At 56.1% G+C, this 18902-nt stretch overlaps 1 protein-coding gene across 1 annotated transcript in view; it reads right to left on the bottom strand.

Annotated features, from left to right (window-relative positions):
- Positions 1-18902, bottom strand: part of LMNA (lamin A/C) — a 42627-nt gene that overhangs the window by 10442 nt on the left and 13283 nt on the right. The window contains exon 2 of the mRNA XM_058539423.1: positions 8259-8841. Coding sequence (XP_058395406.1) covers positions 8259-8614 — 356 coding nt within the window. The 5' untranslated portion in view covers positions 8615-8841. The remainder of the gene's footprint in view (positions 1-8258; positions 8842-18902) is intronic.

Below are 18902 nucleotides of genomic sequence, written 5' to 3'. Positions count from 1 at the left end.
TCACAGGGGAGACCCTGGCTTTGACCATGTCCCGCCCAAGGCCCCGTGCAATTCCAGTGGGGACCAACTCTTTCCCTCACATCTGCCAGGTTCCTCAAGCACAGGAGTGGCTCCATCCCAGTGGGCTCGTAAGGCAAGCAAGGCTGGGCATCCTGTTTCTAACTCTTCCCACAGCTGGCAAATCTGATCTCAGAAGGAGGGAAGAGAGTGGGTGGGGGAGGGCAGGGTAGCATAGAGGAAAAGAGTAAGTAGAAACTAGAGCTGGGAACTGGCTGGCCTGGCCAGAGACTGGAGCTCCATCAGGCTGAGGCCTGCGGGTCAGGGCAGCCCGGCTCCAGGGCCACTGCAGGCCAGGACTCGGGGCACTGCTTTAGGGGGAAGAGAGGAGCCCAGCACGGCAAAGGGGCTGGGTAGGCACTGGGCCAGGCGCTGACCCACCCGCTGAGTCACCCTCCTCAGCCCCGCTCGGATGCCAGATATGGAAACCAGGGCCGGCCGCAGGCCTGTTTGGGCCCCGTTGTTGGGAGCAACTTGCTAGGCCCAGAGGGGGAGGCCCCCATTTCCTCCCCTGGGCTGAGGAAGAGACAAGGGGAGCAGAGACATCAGGATGGGGCTAAAAATAAGAAGTGGGAGGGGAAGATGGTCAAGGGGGCGGTTGAGGAGCTAGCCCAGCCTTGCAGGGTCTCCCTCAGCCCGCCCCAGTCCCCTTGCTGGCCACCCCTCAGCACCTCAGCCCCTCAGCCTCACCAGGCCACGGAGTTCCCCATCGCTGAGCCGAGACCCTGGGGGGTGGGGGAGGGGAGGCAGGCTAGCAAAGGTCTCTGAGCCCCTGGGCATTTCCTGCCTCACAGGAAAGAGCGCCCCCTGTGGCTGGGAAGGGCAGGGCAGGGTGGGTAGCAGGGAGTCCCTGCCCTCCTGGTTTGGCGACAGTCCCTGGCGGCTAGACCTCTGCCCAGGCTGACTTCCGGCCGGGTGGTGGGGCGTCTCCTGTGGCTACTGTAAGCCTGCCTACACGTTCCTACCACCCCTCCTTTTGTTCCAGCAACTCCTCCCACTGTAATATATCCTCCTTCCCTCCCTGCTTCCATCTATCCAAATCCACCCCCCACCTCACTAGAACCCCACCTCAGCCCTGCTCTGCTGCCTTCAGCTGTTGTTCTACCTGCTGGCTTATTCTCTTTCCACTTATATTGTACATGTCTTGGGGCTTTTTCTGTATGTTCCCTGAATGCCCTGAGCCTAGGAGGTTCATATGCTCAAGGCTTCCAGAGGGACCTTCTCCTGGACCAAGTCCTGTACTTTTTTTGGTGAGGAAGATTAGCCCTGAGTTAAAGTCTGTTGCCAATCCTCCTCTTTTTGCTGAGGAAGATTGGCCCTGGGCTAACATCTGTGCCCATCTTCCTCTATGTTATTTGTGGGACGCCTGCCACAGCATGGCTTGATAAGCAGTGCATAGGTCCACACCTGGGATCTGAACCTGCGAACCCCAGGCCACCAAACTAGAGCACATGAATTTAACCACTATGCCACCGGGCCGGCCCTCCAACTCCTGTACTTTTACAGAAGGGGATACCAAGGCCTGGAGAAGAGCAGGCTCAGACACTAAAAACCTGCCCATCCGGTCACCTGAGGACACTCTCAGCAGACAGGAACAGAACACAGAAAATGGCATGATGCATGCAGGGGGCACAGAAAGTAGGACAGAGACACCCAGGAAGAAAGCCTGGGAGATGCCTCAACCTCTATCTCGCTTACTGGGAGACACCCCAGTCAGAGACAGATACAGAGACCTAGTGAAACAGCCCTCAGACATCACCTACTCCCGCAACTGTGTTTGACTTCCCCACCCCCAAAAGTAACCACTGCTTGGTTTCTTGGCAAGTCTGTGGGTCTGCCATCACTTTCAGATAAGGGCAGGATGTGGGAAGGCTGGGACATCTGGCTTCCCTATTCTGGCATTCAAGGCACTATCCCTCTCTGGAAAGGAGACCTTGAAGAGAGGAACTGGGGGACAGGTATTCCAGGGACTTAGAAGCCCCTTGAGCCTTCCCCAAACCCCACCCTGTGAAGTTTCAAATGTCTTACACCTGGAAAGCACATGGTAGGTCCCCCAGTGTGGACCCGCCACCCCTGACCTCCCCACATGTGCACATGCACCTGTAGCACGCCTGGCTCTGCTTCTGCATGCTTCTCTTGGGCATGACACCCACCACACGTGCCCGGGGTCTGAGGTCCCTTAGATCCCCTTCCAGAGCCACCAGGCTCCCAGCTGTCTTCCCCCCAGACAAAGGCAGGTCTTAATTCCAGGCAGAGGGAGGGCTGCAGTGGGAGAACTGGTGCTGAGAAGGGGGACAGGAGGCCTGTTGACATGTTCAGACGCAACTCCAGCAGAGGCGCTGGGCCTGGCAGGGGGCCAGGCTTGAGTCACAGCTGCTGGGCTTATCAACGTGGCATTGTACAGAGGCAGGAGAAGCCTGCCGCCACAGGCCAGGGCACTGGGGTCCTGGATAACAGGCAGCTGGCTTCCTGACCAACCACTCCCTCAAGGTCCCCTGCCAAACTCCACTTTCCTTCTTCTTGGCCTGTCTCTCCAGAAGTCATTCCTGTGTTGTCACAAAAATGCAGGAGGCCTGGGGACGGACCAAAAGAAGCGGAGGCACGGAGGGGGAGGGACAGCCTAGGAAGGGGTAGAATGTCCTGGCGGGAGAGGGAGGGAGGCCATTGGCCAAAGGGAGGGACATTTAGGGGATCTCCATAAGAAGCCATCTCAAAGTCCCTTCTTAGGACATATTAACCCTCCATCTGGTGGCTCATGGCTGTTAACCCTGACGACAGCAGGAGGGGGTTGGAGCCGTACCCCACGAACAGGAAAGGTAGTGGGGGAGGACCTAGGAGTTCTGGTCCCACTGCATTCCAGCTCCGGCCTAGGAAGATGCAATGCTCACTCCCAGCCGGCAGAGGGTGGCAGCGCTGGAGCTTCGAGAGGAAGGGGGGCAGTCTTGGCAATCCCAAACGGCCTCCTCTCAACTGCTCAGAAACCAGACCCCTTGATGTGAAGGGTCTCTAGCTCCCCTGAGCCAGCCCTAAAGGGACTCATGTGTCCTGTCCCCCTCCATTTGTCCCTCATGTGATTCATACCCTCATCCTTCTTGCTGCTACTCAGCAAGAACCCCCATGGCAGTTCTAAATAAAAGGCCACCCCTCAGCCTTTTCTTCTCTGCCTGGACAAGCTCAGGGTCTCCTGTCCACTCTCCACTCTGCCCTCTAGCGTGACTCAGCTCCTCTGCTGGGCCTGGGAGCCCAGCCAGAATTATTCCTGGTTTCAACAGGCAGGATTCGGTCTTCCTCTCCCACAAAGGGACAGGGAGCACCCCCTCCCCCTCCCCTTCCCCCTCAACCCCTCCTCCCTCCCAAACTCTGTCCCCTTCCTTAAGGGATTGTTAAGGGCCAAGACCTCCTCATAGCCCAGCCTCAGGTTGAGGGAGCCAGAATGGGTGCAGTTCAAGGTCACCCCGCACCTCCCTCTGGCTCCAGGCACATGCTGTCTAATCCCGGCCAGCTCTAAGGTAATAGTCCTGCCTTTCCCAGGGCCCCCCTTCTACCCTCAACACAGGTCAATGGGACTCTCCCTCTCCTTCTACACAATCCTGCCCTTTCTACTGTCCGAAGACAGACGCACTGAAAACGAAGTGTCCTTTCCCACGAGCAATAAAAACAAAGTGTAAGCCAAGAGTGTAACGTCATAATAATTAACCTTTTCTAACGAACTTTCTTTGGGAAATAGAGAAGGGTGTTAATACTTTCAATTCCACAGCTTGTGGGAAATATTTATATTGGGAATAGCATTGGCTATTAATTATATTTGATAATTATATTTTAATATTTATAGCTTGTTATTTTAGAGGACTGTTTTTTCACTTTGTGGGTCATTGTACTACTTTGGAACCTGAGGGGTCTCTGGAGACCTTCTGCTCTAACTCCTTTCTTTTTTTTTTTCTTTTTGGTGAGGAAGATTGGCCCTGAGCTAACATCCATGCCCATCCTCCTCCATTTTGTACATGGGATGCCACCACAGCGCAGCCTGATGAGCAGTGCGTAGGTCCGCACCCGAGATCTGAACCTGCAAACCCCGGGCTGCCAAAGTGGAGTGCGCAAACCCAACCACTATGCCACTGGGCCAGCCCCCTCTAACTCCTTTCTTTTATAGCTAGGGAAAACCAGAGGGGAGGTGATTTGCTCAAGGTCACACAGCAATTTAGTGGCAGGACCAAGCCAAGAACTAAGGACACCAAGGGCCAGGGCTATTACCAGTACCTCACACTACCTGTCATTTTGTTGGTGGACCACCTTCCCTCTTTGTTAAGGGATAGGAGACCCTGCAACCTCCCCAAAGACCCTCTCTCCAGATATCTCCAAGAATATTAGAGCTTGGCCTATGTCACTTTTAGTACACGGGGGGACCAAGGAGGTGGCAATGGGATGAACTGCACTAGTGTCTGGTCAGGGGCTGGGGAGGAGGGAGGTAAGGGGGAGGAGAGCAGAGGGCACAGCTGGTAGGTGAAGGCATCTCCTATCAGCTGTCCCCTCAGCTGTCCCTGGCTCCCGCCCTGACACTGAGCTACTGAATCACTGGGAGTGGGGACAATGGGCACATCCCATGCAAGTGTAAGTCTCAGACTCTAACAGGCCAGGAGAAGTGCCAACCAGGGACATCGATCATGGGAGGCAATCGGGGGCCCTGGTAGGAATTATTGTCTCTTTTGTTTCTCTTGGGCCCCTTAAGGAGTGCTCAGCCCCCAGGCTTAGCTGCACGTTCTTCTTTCCCTTTGAATCAGAATGTGGACTTCAGCACATGGGGAGGAGACATAACACCAGGAGGCTCTCTCAGGTGAGGACTGGGGCCCAGGTATCCTCAAAGGCCTCCATCCCTGTTATCCTTATGTATCTGCCAAAGAGCACAGTCTCCTTCGGATCCAGGTAGACAATTCTCATGAGAAGTCCCAAGACAGTCGTCAGCAGTCTCCCAGAACCCTGTCCCATGATCTGTGGCCTGGCAGGGTCCTGGGTCTTTCCAGGTACAGGCTGGTGCAAAGGCTCTTGATCAAGTGTTAACAGGCCCTGGCAGGACAGCAGAGCACTAAGGTGTCACTGGTCCTAGAGCAGAATCTCCAGACTTCAGGAGTGAGCCTCAGCCACCCCGCCCTGCCATCTGGACCCTCCTATCTGTCCGCTAAGCTGGAGAAGTAAGGTTTAATGGTACAAGCATTCAACTGGAAGACAGAAGGCTTGTGCTCAAGTCCTGGTCTGTCACTCCCTTGCTGTGTGACATAGGACAAGCCTCTGTACCTCTCTGGCCTTTGCTGTTCTTATCCTGACGAGACCTTGGATGAACCTGGGCCTGCACCTCCCTGCCTGTCCCGACTGCGGCTGCGTAAGGCGGGCAATCCAGGAAGTTGTCGAGCTCCCAGCCTCGTCCGGGGGGAAGAGGCGCTTCTGCTTTGTGGGCCTGGGATCGCCCCACTTCTGACTCAGCCTTCCTCCACCAGTTCCGCATGGGAAGGCACAGACCCTGACTCCGTCCTGCAGCACAAGCCCATAACTCTGGACTCAACTTGAGAACCACTTGTGCATACTGCCGCCCAGAGCCCTGGTTCCAGACCACCACCAGAGGTCGTAAGGAAGGAGGCAGGAAAGGATCCCAGGATGCAGTAGGGAGTAGGGGGCAGAAGATGCAGACATTCAGGCCCCCATCCCTCCCTTTAAGACATCTGCTGCTGTCTCCACCCTGTCTCCTGCTGTCTCTTGTAAAGCTACCAGGGTGGGAAGGAGGGGGGCAGCTCTGAGTCATCCACCCAGCTGTCCTGCCTGGGATGGGGCCCAGCTCCAAGCCTGGACCCCAGGCAGGCGTCCCCTGGTGATTTCAACCTCCTCAATCTCCCTGCACTTAGGTGTCCGAATCCTTCAGCCTCCAGAATAGACAGAATGTGTGTGTGTGTCTTTGGGGGTTGGGGGGCATTCTGCTTGAAGCCCATAACCCAGCCTAACAAGAGGGAGTCCCAAACCCCTGGGTGTGGTCAGGATACCTGGCTGGGCTAGGGATGGCCGCAGGATCTCACAGACGGCTCTGCATCCCAACCCAAAGCCTGGCCCTGGACTCTGAGCTCTAATTAAACATTAAACCAGAAAACACCTTCTCTCAAGGCTTTAGTGGGAGGAGTTAGGCCAGTGCCTTTCTTCCTCTCCCAAACTCTTCATTCCACTCACTTCTCCACCTCACCTTGAGAACAGCAGACACAAAAGGGAGCAACAAATCCTAGCTCATCCCACTGGGGCATAGAAGGGGACAGACACCCCAGTCTGAGCTCACTTTTTCTCCACCCGGCCTCCCGTCAGCCTGAGATCCAGGTGTGCAAACCCACCCCCCTTTTCCGGAAGCCCAGCCTCCCCAGCCAGGATCAGAGAGGGAGTAGAGAGGCAGGTGGCTAAATATAACAAGTACACACACCACCCCCGCCCCTGCCCCACGTGTGCACATGTCCGCCTGGTGTCCCAGGCCTGGACAGCTGCGCCGGGAGGCAGAGGAGACAGACTGGGGTGGCTGGGTTAGCAAGAGACCACAGACTCCACTCGTCCTGGTCCGTGATCAATGTCTTCCCCAGAAAAAGATCTGCTAAAAATGCCCTTCACAGGGACCTGCAACGGGGGCTCTGGTAGTTGAATGGACTAGTTTAGGACACTAACTAATTCTCTGGAGCTCCTCTAGCTTGCCTCCTCTCTGTCCTGCTAAAGTTGTTCATGTCGCTAGTGGAAAAGGACAAGAGTGATCCCTTTCAACAGAAATAAAAGTCAATTTGTCTCCCCATACAATTTCTGTCTGTTCTTCACAAGGGGATGGATCTGCCACACCCACAGGGCCTGGGGCTGAGGGCTAGTGAAGGGGTAGAAAGAGCATGGAAGACAGAGAGGTTCTGAGAAGAGCATGAGTTTGGAGAAGATGGTGTAAAGGGAGGAAAAGAGAGGACGTCAAACCATAGGGTTCTCCCCACCCCATGGATCTCCAGGCACCTTTAGTGCTCTTTGGCTGGGGTCTTCATAGAGAAAAGGGGATAGAGAGAAGGAAACCAAATTCTTGGGGGCTGGAAGAAGACGGCCTAAAGGTCCAGGCTCCAAAGGCCTTTTTAAAAAAGAGGGTGGAGTCAGGTAGGGTGGGGTTGGGTAGGGCTGGGATGGGTGAGGTAGGAGTGGCCTGAAGCTTCCAACGGCTGGATTTCAAAAATGTCACTGTATTCCAGCAGTTTAATAAGGCAAAGATCAAAAAACACCAGCGGCTGAGAGGATGCGCCAGAGCAAAGACTGCTCAACTTGGCTGGGAAAGTGAAAGTGGCTCACCCCAAGGAGGGAGGCAGGGAGGAACAGAGCCCCCAACCCTCGAAGACATCCGGCAGAGGGCCAAGGGGGACGGCCACCAGACCTGGGCATAGCACAACTTCCTGAGCCGGGTGCCTCTGCCCTCCGTCTCCCTCCCTCCCTTGCATTCCTGGGCCAAGCAGGCCAAAGGCTGTGGGAGCTGTGGGGGAGCCGCTCTCCTGGAGCTGTTTGGTGAGCCCGTCAGAGCCCAGGGAAGGGCCCAGACATGCAGGGAGTCAGGGAGAGCTTCCCAACTCTTAGAAAGAGCCCCGGAAAGGGTCGTGCCAAGAGGGCCACTACCATGCCCCCGCAGGGGAAAAAGGGTGTCACCCTGCCTTGATGACCTCTCTCCAGCACCACTGGACATCTTCCAGCGTGGGAGCTCTGTCTTAGTGGGTGTCATGTGTTCCGAGCCAGTCTGGCAAAGGTGGCACAGTGCCAAGCCTGCCAAGAAAGTTCTAACAGGACCCTTTCACCCACTCCAATGCGTCCTAGGTGCCCAGATTTCTTAGACCTGGCAGGGCCAGTTCTGCTTTGCCCAAGCCCCTCTCCCAGGCTCCAAATAGCTGGCAAACCCCACCCAGACAGAATGTGGGTCTGCCACCAGCCCCTACTTAGCCCTGATGTCCCCATCATTCCTTATACACCCCGCCCTCTCCCAAAGACCCCTCCCTTCTCTGTCCTGTCTTGACAATTTCCCTTGGCACTGCCAGTCACCTGCTGGGGGCAGTTCCCCGGGGAGAGAGAAGGCTATATGGCAAGGTTATCAGCCGCCTAGAGCCGAGGAGGGGCGCGGGGTCCGCCGGCCCTCTCCGCTCCCAGCCCCGCAGGCACCACCTGGGCGCACTCACCGCGCTTTGAGCTCCTTAAACTCCTCGCGCACTTTGCTCAGCTCCAGCTGCAGGCGGGCGCGCTCCTTGGCCACCGAGTCGAGGGTCTTGCGGGCATCCGCGAGCTCGGCCTCGTAGGCGGCCTTAATGCCGGACACCTCGCGGCTGACCACCTCCTCTGACTCGGTGATGCGAAGGCGCAGACCTGCATTCTCCGTCTCCAGCGAGCGCACACGATCGATGTAGACCGCCAAGCGGTCATTGAGCTCCTGCAGGTCCTCCTTCTCCTGCAGCCGGGTGATACGGGTGGGCGACAGCGGGGTGGAGCTGGCCTGCGCCCCGCTGCGGGTGGCGCGCCGCTGGGACGGAGTCTCCATGGCCGGCAGGGTGGCAGCGCTGCCCGCAGGGCAGGGGTCCCGGGAAGGGCGCGGGGCTCAGGCCGAAGGACAGAGAGTGCTCGGGGTCGGAGCGCGCCGGCCGGCTGGCAGGCGTGGGGATCTGGGCCGGGCGCTGTCGGACCTCGGGATCTCGGTTGGCTGGTGTGGATGCGGCGCTCCCGCGAACACTATGAGTCACCGGCGTCCGGGCAAAGGCTCTAATAGGTCTAGGGAATGGGAGGAGGGGCCACTGCTCTTAAAGGGGCCGTCGCATACCCACAGGGGTGGGGGCAGGAGCGGTGAGGAGGGGAGAGGACTGCCTATCTGTGGCAGAGTCGGGCCCCACCCTCTCCCGCGCACCCTTACGTGCCTGGAACTTCGCTGAAGCTCCTGGCTCGGTTCCTGCCTGCGCAGCGCTCCCAGCTGCAAGCTTGCCCCCACTGCCTCAGGCCTTTTGGGGTAGAGGGCAGAGCGGAGGAGTGGGTGAGAGTGGGTGGGCAAAGGGCAGGGAGGAAGAGGAAAAGTGGGTGTAAAGCAAGGGAGAGCCAGGCAGGCAGATCCAGGAAAGTAGGGGGAGGGCTGAGGCTGGTGCCCATCAGGGTGACTCACTCTTCTTCCACCACTGGCTCCCCCTTTCCTCCCCATAGTAATAGTGAGTCACCCCTACCCCCCTTCCACATGTGGGCAGCCCATTCAAAGCTACATCTCAGAATGCCAGGGTGGGCTGGGGAAGGCATGCCTGGGTTCCTTGGGGGGTTGAGGTGGGCTGCAGCAAAGTTCTAGCTCCTGAGTTCCTTTATATCCTCAATTTGCGGTGGGGACCAGGAATTTGGGATCCCTCTTTTCCTATCTTCTGCCCCAATTTATCTCCCTTCAAAACCAACCATTGGGTCTTAGACCCAAGCAACAAGCCACAGGCCCCCAGAGAAGGCCAAGAATAGGACCCAGGCGCTGCCCCACCCGCCATCTTCTGCCTCCTTCCTTTGGACCCAAGCAATTGCAAAAAGAGGCAGCCTAGGTTCCTCCCCACTCAGTCCCTTCTACTCCTTACCCCACCCCACCAACTCCGGACTGTACTTATTTTTTTTCCAGGACTGTACTTATTTTAATGGATAATTTAAAACAGATACCAGAGCTGTGCGTGCATTCATCATGTTGCCAGGACACGAGGTCCCAGATTTTTGTGGTTCCCAGAGGGGGCCCGAAAGGGGGAGCAGGGCAAAGGGCTGGACAGCGAATGTTGGGTCTCCCTTCTGATTTCAGCCAGAAAGGGAGTAGTAGGGGAAGGGACAGCAAACACCCCACACTTATCTCTGCATTCCTCTCTGGCCAGCTCTGCTTTGCCACTGGCTCCAGGGAGGGGCCAGGTCCTCTCACAAAACAAGATCACCCAGGTCCCCAGGCTTCCCCACCCCAAGCTCTGGAGACTCCATCCCCAGGCCTCACCAAGGACTCCTTTGATCAGCCTTCCACTCCGCTCGTTAATCTTGGCCCTGGCCCCTCCCAACACCTCATCCTCTCTAAGAGGTGGCGGTGCTGAGGCTCCAGAACCCATGTGCTTTCATTGCCTTCCCCTGTGCCTCCCACAGCTTATTCTCTGGTGAGGAACCTGGGAAATTAAATTATGTTGCTAACTCCTACAGCTCCAGGATGTCAGGGTTTCTGTAATACACAAGAGAAGCAGAGCTGGATACGTCCCCTGTTCTGGGTTCTGGAGCAAGGCCTCCAAGTGGACAAGGGGCTGGAATGGGATTAAGGCAGGGACTCTGAGTGACAGGGGAGAGGGACCGGGGAGGGGATGCTTAGGTTCCCATCTCTATGAGGGTGACTGGGTAGTGTGAGGAATATCCAGGATGCACCCAGGAGAGGGACCCAGGATATGGCTTCCTCTCCCGGCAGCCCTCTCCTCCAGGGCGTGGCACCCACCCTCAGCTTCCCAGACAAAACAAAAAGTCTTGATCTGCTGCTCCCTCTTGGGTTCCCAACCAGGAGCACAGGCGGGGTGGGGGAGCCAGTGAAACGTGAGGGACAGGGCTGGTGCTGTTCCCTCTCTGCCTCAGCACCCCCTGGCACTGAGCCCCCCCACCCCGCCCCACCCATTCTTCCCACACACACACTGAGCACTCCCTCCACCCCACCCATTCTCTTTTCTTCTCTCCTTCCCCCACTCCTGGCCTGGCTTCCCCTCCTGGCTGGGGCAACAAAACCACACTTAACCCTTCCTATCCCGGACCTCCCCATCTTTGGGGAAAAGAGGCAAGAGAAAGGAGGGGGAGCTCATGCTAAATGTCACTCTAGGCTCTTTCCGAAGGGTCCCCACCACCACCACCACCAGCACCACAGTGGCCGCAATCCTAGATCTGAACTTCAAAGTGGGCCTTTATCCTGATTATTCAGTCCTAACTCTGAACCCCAAATGCCATTGGTCTACTCTCCCCCTGCCAGGGCATAGATGGCCAGTCCTACAAGAAGCAGAAGAGAGCAGGGGAGGCCAGGTCCAGAGGAGCGGAGCCTGCTGGGGGTGAGGCGAGGCGGAGTTGTGACTGGGCGGAGACCAGGTTCCAGTTCTGCCTCTCACTTGCTGTGTGATGACAGATCTGCTACTGAATCTTCTGGACCTTCCTTTCTTCATCTGTAACATGGGCAGAGTGGCTATCAAAGGCATGGGGATTAAGCTACTGTGCTTGCTCTCAAGGGAGCTGCCCACTGGTAGGGAAGACAGAGCAAGCACAAGTGGTTAAAGAGCAGTATAGGACAGTGAACTGGACAATGAATTCCAAATGGATTCCAGAAGACCGGAAGCTTGAGCATTAATGAGTGATATCAGAATATAGTGGTTGAGTCCAAGGGGTGGGTTGGGCAGTGGAAGGGGCATTTGTCTTGAAGACCAATGACCTTAGAGGGGGCCCTCCTCTGTTCCCATTGCATCCTGGGCCTCCTTCAATGACCCTTCCTCCAAAAGTGCTGTGAGGGACAGGAGGGACCAAGTCTTGGTCATCTGTGTCCCTAACACCATGCCCAGTGCCTGGCACACAGGAGGTGCTCAGTGTTTCTTAGATGAACAAATGCATCTGGCACTGCCACTTTTCAGGTGAATGACTCTGGGCAAGTTATGTCATTTCTTTCAGCCTCAGTTTCCTTATCTATAAAATGGAGATGCTGCAATCATTGAGGAACACGCATTTGAAGGAAGGCTTCTTGAATGAGGTCAATTTAGGCCCTTAACAGAAGCACCTTATACATGGAGAGTGAATTCAGTCATCCAACAAATATTTCTTGAACACCTACTGTGTGCCAGGCACTGCTCTAGACACTAGGGATAGACACTAGGGATACAGCAGTGAATAAAACAGACAAAATCTCTACCCTCATGGAGCTGACATTCTAGTGGAGGGACATAGTCAATAAATAAAAGACAAAATTACAGTTTGTTAGAAGGAGGTAAGCACTATGAAAATCCAGGACGTGCTTCACTGCCTTATGCCACTTTGGTGGAAGCGTGAGAGGTGCTGGGGTGGACTGGTGCCAGGGAGGAAGTCTGTGCAGAGGTGCTCAAGTGGGAAAGAGCTGAGGAGGGCATGCAGCCCAGCCTGCTGAGGGGAGCAGGGAGCCACTAGAAGTGAGGCAGGAAAGTGTGGGAAGAAGGGCAGGACAGGAGAAGTGGCAGATGGAGGCAGGGACCCAGAGCTGGGATGGGGTCTGAGGGAGAGGATTCCGGCTGCTTGGTAAGGCTGGGGTCAAGAAGGAGAGAAGGAAGGCATTGAGACCAGCAAGGAAGGAGTCAGAGGTCCTGGCCTTGGCAAGAGGCAAGCTAAATGGAGTGGGCTCAGCAGAAGCATGAAACCAGGAGAGATTCCAGAGGCATGCTAATAACCCTGCCTGTAGGGAGTATTTATGGAGTACCTACTATTATTAGGCACTAGGTATTTGCATGACCTTGTTGAACCTACACAATAGCTCTACAAGGTACATATATTATTAGCCCTATTTTACAGATGAGGAAACTGAAGCCCGGGGAGGTTAAGGCATTCATTTAAGGCAGGGTTTCTCAACTTTGGCACTATTGACATTTAGGGTCAGATAATTCTTTGTTGTAGGGGGAGGTTCTATGCGCTGTGGGATGTTTTGCAGCATCCTTGGCCTCTACCTACTAAGGTACATATGGTTAGTAGCAGAACTGGAATTTTAATACAGGTTGGCCTGACTCTGAAAGGCAAGATCTTACCATCAGGCTATAATCCTGGACAGGTGGGAGCAGGAGAGACGAGGATTCAAATGAGTCCTAGGCCATTGAGGAAGCAGTTATGCTCCCCCATAGGGATGAGAAGGGGTCACTCTTTTGAGGTCTAGGGAGTGAGGGGTGATTTGGAGATTCAAGGCCATGGTTGGGGAATCCTTTTATAGTGCATTCTTGAGGGAGGGTCCCTGTCTTATTCATCCTTTGATCACAGGGTCTGGAACTAAACAACTGTTGAACTGCTGAGTCACTCATGCACAGGTGACTCTACAACCTTGACAATAGAAGGACTTGCCTGTTCTTTAAGTGGCTGCCGTGTACCAGGCACCGGGCTAGGGGCTATTGTGGAGGTGATCCCATTTAATCTTCATCTCAGCCTTATGAGGTAGGTATTATTATCTGCATTTTACATGCCAAGAACCCAAGACTCTGAGAGGTTAAGTAATTGCCCTGAGGTAGTACAGCTGAGTAGACTGCCTTCTTCCTACCCAGACTCAGCAAGGAGGAATGAGGCAGGCTCAGAGCCATCAGCAGGGGAAGGCTAGGAGTGAGTGATTGACAGCCATTTGTAAAGCCAGAGACTCCTTATTTGAATGAAATCTCACCAAAAAAGCCCAATATACTAAACCACAAAGGTAGAATCTCTCAGGTAGGGAGATTTGGGGACCCCTTCCCCCAGGAGGCCCCCAGGGCTCTGGGGAATACGCTCCTCTCTTTACAAGTGGGCTTCTGAGGCCAGAGGAGGAAAGAATTGCCCAAGGTCACACAGCCAGGCCTGCCTAGAACCCCCAAGATAGCGCTCTGACCCCATCTCAAGATACCACAGGAGATAGGACATCATTTAAGGGGCTAATCCACCTCAAGGGACTGGCATTGATGTTACTATGACATGGGGAGGCTGGCTGCTGAGCCGGAGCCCACTTATCTTCCATCACTGCTCCAGCCAGGCCAGAAGGGGTGGCTGGATAATGGGTAAAGAACCAACCCCTCACACCTCACACCCAGGCAGCTGTCCCTGGTGGCAACCCTTTCACAATCAAGATTACTACCTTAACCCTCTCCAATCTCTTTGAGGTGCACAGAGCGAGCACCATTATCCTCATCATACAGATGAGGAGATTGGGGTGTGGGCAGTTTAACTGATGTCCTCAAGGCTACATAGCTGACAAGTGACAGAAGCAGGCCCCAAACCCCAGGTGTCTGCCTCCAGGTTAACTACACCCCACCTCTCTTCAGCCCAGACCCCAAGGAGGCCAATCCAACAGCAAAATCCTAGAGTTTGCCCACGAGCTCCTTCCCAACATCCCAAACCACCTCCCCCAGCCAACTAGGCCAAGGTAGTCGCCCCACATGTGTCTCAGGCTCGCAGAAGTGTCACAATACACAATACTGTCACAATACATGCCAGACTAGAGCCAGTCAAACAGAAATGCAGCAGCGCCATCTCCTTCTCCCCTGTCCATTCCCCAGCTTTGGCTCCTCCCCATTTGGTGGGAGAGGGGGAGGGGGAGGTAGGGATGGGAAGGGGCGGGGCACCAGAGACGTGGGTGGGGCCCTGTGGACGGGCGGGTCCAAGGGCAGATCAGTTGGGGCTGGTAGGCTGACTAGGCCCTTGCCCGGTTGTCCCGCCCCGCCCCCACCGGAGGCGGGCAGTGCTGACGGCTTGTGCTGACGCAGGCGCCTGCGTGTGGGCGGCTGTCTGTGAGTTTTGTGTGTGTGTGTGTGTGTGTGGTTGCTGGGGCCTCCCCGGCCTACTAAATGGGGGTTTCCTCTCCCTGTTACCAAGGAAACAAACAGAAGCGCCACAACTCCAGGACTGGGGCTGGAGACAAGGGTCCCCAAGCCCCGCACCCCTACACATTTCCAGGAAGTGAGGCAGAAGAGGATTCCCTTTCACCCTCCCTTCATCCGGGTGCTGACCGAACGTTTGTGGGGCCTGAATCTAGAGTGGCCAACTGTCCCAGTTTGCAGAGCACTGAGGCGTTTCCTAGGACAAGGGACTTTCAGTGCTAAAATCAGGACAGTTCCTGGCAAACCGGGACAGTTGGTCTCCCTACATGTTCATCCAATTTTTGTGGGGAGGCCCTGTTTAAAAAATATGAGAATGTCTTTTACAAATTTTACATGGCTATATGACCATGTGGAAACACGGGCAGGCACCTCTCAGGGTCTTGGAAGGGCCTGTGCAACTAAGGGGCGCTGAAGCTTCCCCTTCATTAGCTTCATGATAAATCTGCCCCTGTCCCCAGCCCTTGCAGCCCTCCAGCTCTTCAGGGTCCCCTTTAAAGGCTACCCCCTGGCACTCAGACCAGGGGGCTCAACTGGGAAAGTGAACTCTCTCCAGGAGGATGGTGGTTAATCTGCAGGGAATTTCCTGATGGGTGGGGCAGAGCAAGGGGCACTTTCTGGAGAAGTGGCCAGGGCTGCCAGGTGGGGCAAGTGGATGGGCAGGCTCTGCCAGATCAGGAGCTCCTGGAGGGAGGCCCTGTGGGATGGGGAAGGGACTGCCTTGGGCTGGTGCTTCATCATTCATTGCCTAGAAGCCAGAACTTCAGAGCTGGGAGGAGTCTCAGGGCATCATGCAGGCCAATGCACTCATTTTTAAACCTGCCTTGGTCCAACTCCCCATATTCCCCTTCCCACCATCCCTAAGCCAGTCCACAGGCCTGCCCCAGAGCAGCACCCCATTGGCTCTCTTTGCCCAGTAAGTCTAAAGCTTAGACGGTGAGAACCCACCTCACTTTGGTCCTCAACCCCCGAGGGGCTCTTCATCACAATGACAGGTAATGGGGAAACCAATGCAGGAGGGATGGGGCAGGAGGAGCCTGGCTCCAAGGGACAGGATGCACAGGCTGAAGCTGGTATGCTCACAGGCTGCCCAGGGAGGGGCCAAGAGGGCATCTGTTTCCTCTTGGCCATGGTCCCCTCAATCCTACCCCCAGAGGAGGTGAAAATGGTGCTGGTTTCCTGAGGCAGAGCTTCCTGGCCTGGGGATGGAGTATGGACAGGGTGTCCTGAAAACATCCATGTCCCCTCCCCTCTCTCCCCCTGGAGCTTCAGGGAGCTGAGCTAAGGCTTAGGGACTGGGGCATACTTCCTGTTGGAGTAGAGAGGTGAGGTTCTGGGATTCAGTGAGCACCAATGATATACCAGGAGCCATAGCCAGGCTGTGCTCTCAGTGGGATGTGGTGAGGGAGAGGCAGGGGACCTGTCTGGCTCAGGGGTGGGGCCTCACTCAGGTACCTTAGTGGATCAGGGGTGGAGGATGAATCAGAGAGATGAGCACAGAGAGTAAGTGGGGAGGGGATGACAGGAGAGAGAAGAGTGGGTAAAGGGAGGAAGTTGGGGAGGAGGTCTACCGTGAGGGAGGAAGAACTGAGCTTTGAGGTGAGGGGGGCAGGGATCACATCTGGAGTCCAGGCCAGGGGCTCCGGGAGTGGGGAGCTGGGCAGAGGAGAGGCCCAGGAATTGAGGCGAGGGGCAGCTGCCAGGCTGACGCCAGCACTCCAGTCCTGATCCTGGTGGGGCAAATATTTACCCAGCGACTGTTGCTAAGCAGGGAGGAAGGAGGCGGGAGGCCAGTAGCTAGAGGGCCTTCCAGGCTCCTCCCCATTCCTCACAACAGACAGAGAGGGTAAGCCATACTGCTCCCCTCAGCTCTCCATCCCCACCCCACAGGCTCAGCTATATCCCTCCAGGCACACATATCTTGGGGTCACCTCTACCTAACCCACCCACCCCCAAACTGGCAATAGGCCAGAGTGCTGGGCAAGGGGGAATTTAATCCCTGGGCTGCCAGGCCTTCCCCCAACCCTGGGGCAGCTCTGGGGGCTCAAACCTTGCAAAATGCCCCCTTCCCAATCCACTGTTCAGTGGGGGCTGGAAAGGGAAGTAGTCCAAGGAGTCAGGATATGGTGAGGGAGGGGATGCTGAGAGATGGAGTCAAGATGTCCAGGGGACCGAGGCTGGAAGAGAGGATGAGGAAGCTGAAAGGAGAGAAAAGAGTGACTCTGTTAGAGTCACTGTAAAGGGGTAGGTGAAGGGGGATGATGGACCCCGAGAAGAGGGGTCCTCAGGGATTCTCCCTGCTCTGGCCTCTGGGCAGAGGAGGATGAGGGGCAGAGGAGGGGAGGGGAGGGTGTGCTCAAATGGAGCCACATGTGGCCCATGTGATGTGGGCTGTCCCTGGCATGGGCACAGTGGGGGCTGGACATGCAACTCCACCAGGAAGGATTAGTCAGAAGCTGGGAAGGGGCAAGGGAGATGGACAGCTAGTCCAGGACCCCCAAGGAAGCAGATGGGAGCTTTTGGGGAGGGTGGAAAGGCTCAGGGCCTGCAAGGAGGAGTTGGCTAGGGCCATGGGCTGCGCTCCCCATCCGTTACCCTGGCTGAGCCTCAGTTTCCATATCCAGAATAGGGATCCTGACACCCCTTCCCGGGGCACAAGATGTGTCCAGCACACACAAGGGACACACAGGTTCTCTTCCTTACCCACCTCCTCAGGGTGAGGTCTCTGCTCTGCAGGGCTTCTCCCTGGGGGTGGATAGATTCTCACCCTCGGCCACAGGCACTCTGGAAATTGGGGTGCAGAAATGGGAGGGAAGGGCACAACGAGGAAGCTGCTGGCGCAGAGAGGAGGGTCCCGGAGCCCAGGCTCCCTGGTGCTGACAGAGGTTCTCAAGGGTCGGAGGGTTGGCCAGAGCGGCTGCAGTCCCCATAGTCCACCCTGAAAAGAGGGTAGATGGAGGGCTATCACTGTGAGATGACACCAGGGGAGAGACTGAAGCTCCACCCCATGAGGGACTTCTCAAGGCCCCTATGACAGCATGAGCCAGCCCAGAGGGAGAAGGGGTGGGGGACTCAGGAAACAAAGCAGACCTGAAGGGTGGGCCGGGGCACAGCAGTTAAGAGAAACAGAACGATGTACCCCTGGAGAGCCAGGTCCAAGTTGGCAATGAAAAGGGTGTTGTTTTCCAAACTCCCATTGGAAAGTTTGAAAAATACACATGGAAACATGACTCACTGCCCCCTCCCCATGGCCCCCCTTTCCTGGTTTCTGTGATTTTTCTCCCAAGAGTTAATTCAAATCACATTCTCACAGAAACCAAGTTTAATGAGGGAGGGCAAAGAGCGGGCTGCAGGAGGCAGAGAGGCGCCGTGGGGTGGGGGGGTCTGGAAATGGAGAAGTGGGCTGGGGCTGGGCAGACGGGCGGGCGCGGTGATTGCCCACTGCGGAACACCTCGGAGCGGGAGAGAAAGCAACTTCCACACACTTACACGCTCAAGTGAAGGTGGAAGCAGGATTCATTCACACCACCACCACTGAAACTGCGCAGTGGCCACCACGCCCTGTTCCCTGTGTACCCCAGGCCCAGAGAGCTGGCCTCTGGCCGCCTCCTTGGAACCCATTCCCCAGGGCCACAACTGAGGCCAGAGGCTGGGAAGTGGGAGCGGGGGTGGGGCTCCCTGCCTCCACTGCTCCCTCCCCGAAACGTGTCCTGGAGCAGGCTCGTGGGCACATCCCTCCCTTGGGGCTGGGAAGGATCCAGGCAAGCCTGCCCTGACAGGGTGTCTCTGGGCCAGGAATTCCCAGCCTGTCCCAGAGAGGCCAGGGAAAAGGAGAGCCTGGCACTGGGCCAAGGGTGAGCGCCCCTCCCACTCTTGTGAGTTCTTGGAAGAAGACTCCTAGCATTCCCAGGCAGGGGGTGATTCCTGAGCTTCCATACTTGCCGTCCCTCCTTGGATGTCCCAGATAGAGTTCTTTATGTCTCCCAGCACCACCTCAGCCCCACTCTGCTCCTCCGTCTCCCTTGGCCAGTGAGCCCCCAAGTCTTGTGGATCCTACCTCCATCCAGAATCTCTCCATTCTGCGCACTGCCTCCAGCTCCCTGGCTCTGATCTCCATCAGCCCTTGCCTAGTAACTGCAGGAGCCTCCCAGCCTCCCTGCCTCCACCCTTGCCTCTGCTCCAATCCTTTCTCCCCCCTAAACCACAGCCATCTTTCCAAAATGTAAACCTCGGCGTGTTTACATAAAACTTCAAACTAATAGT

Source organism: Diceros bicornis, chromosome 4 (assembly GCF_020826845.1).
Source record: "Diceros bicornis minor isolate mBicDic1 chromosome 4, mDicBic1.mat.cur, whole genome shotgun sequence".
In the NCBI taxonomy this organism is placed as follows: domain Eukaryota; kingdom Metazoa; phylum Chordata; class Mammalia; order Perissodactyla; family Rhinocerotidae; genus Diceros; species Diceros bicornis.
This window is presented reverse-complemented; position numbering and strand designations above follow the sequence as displayed.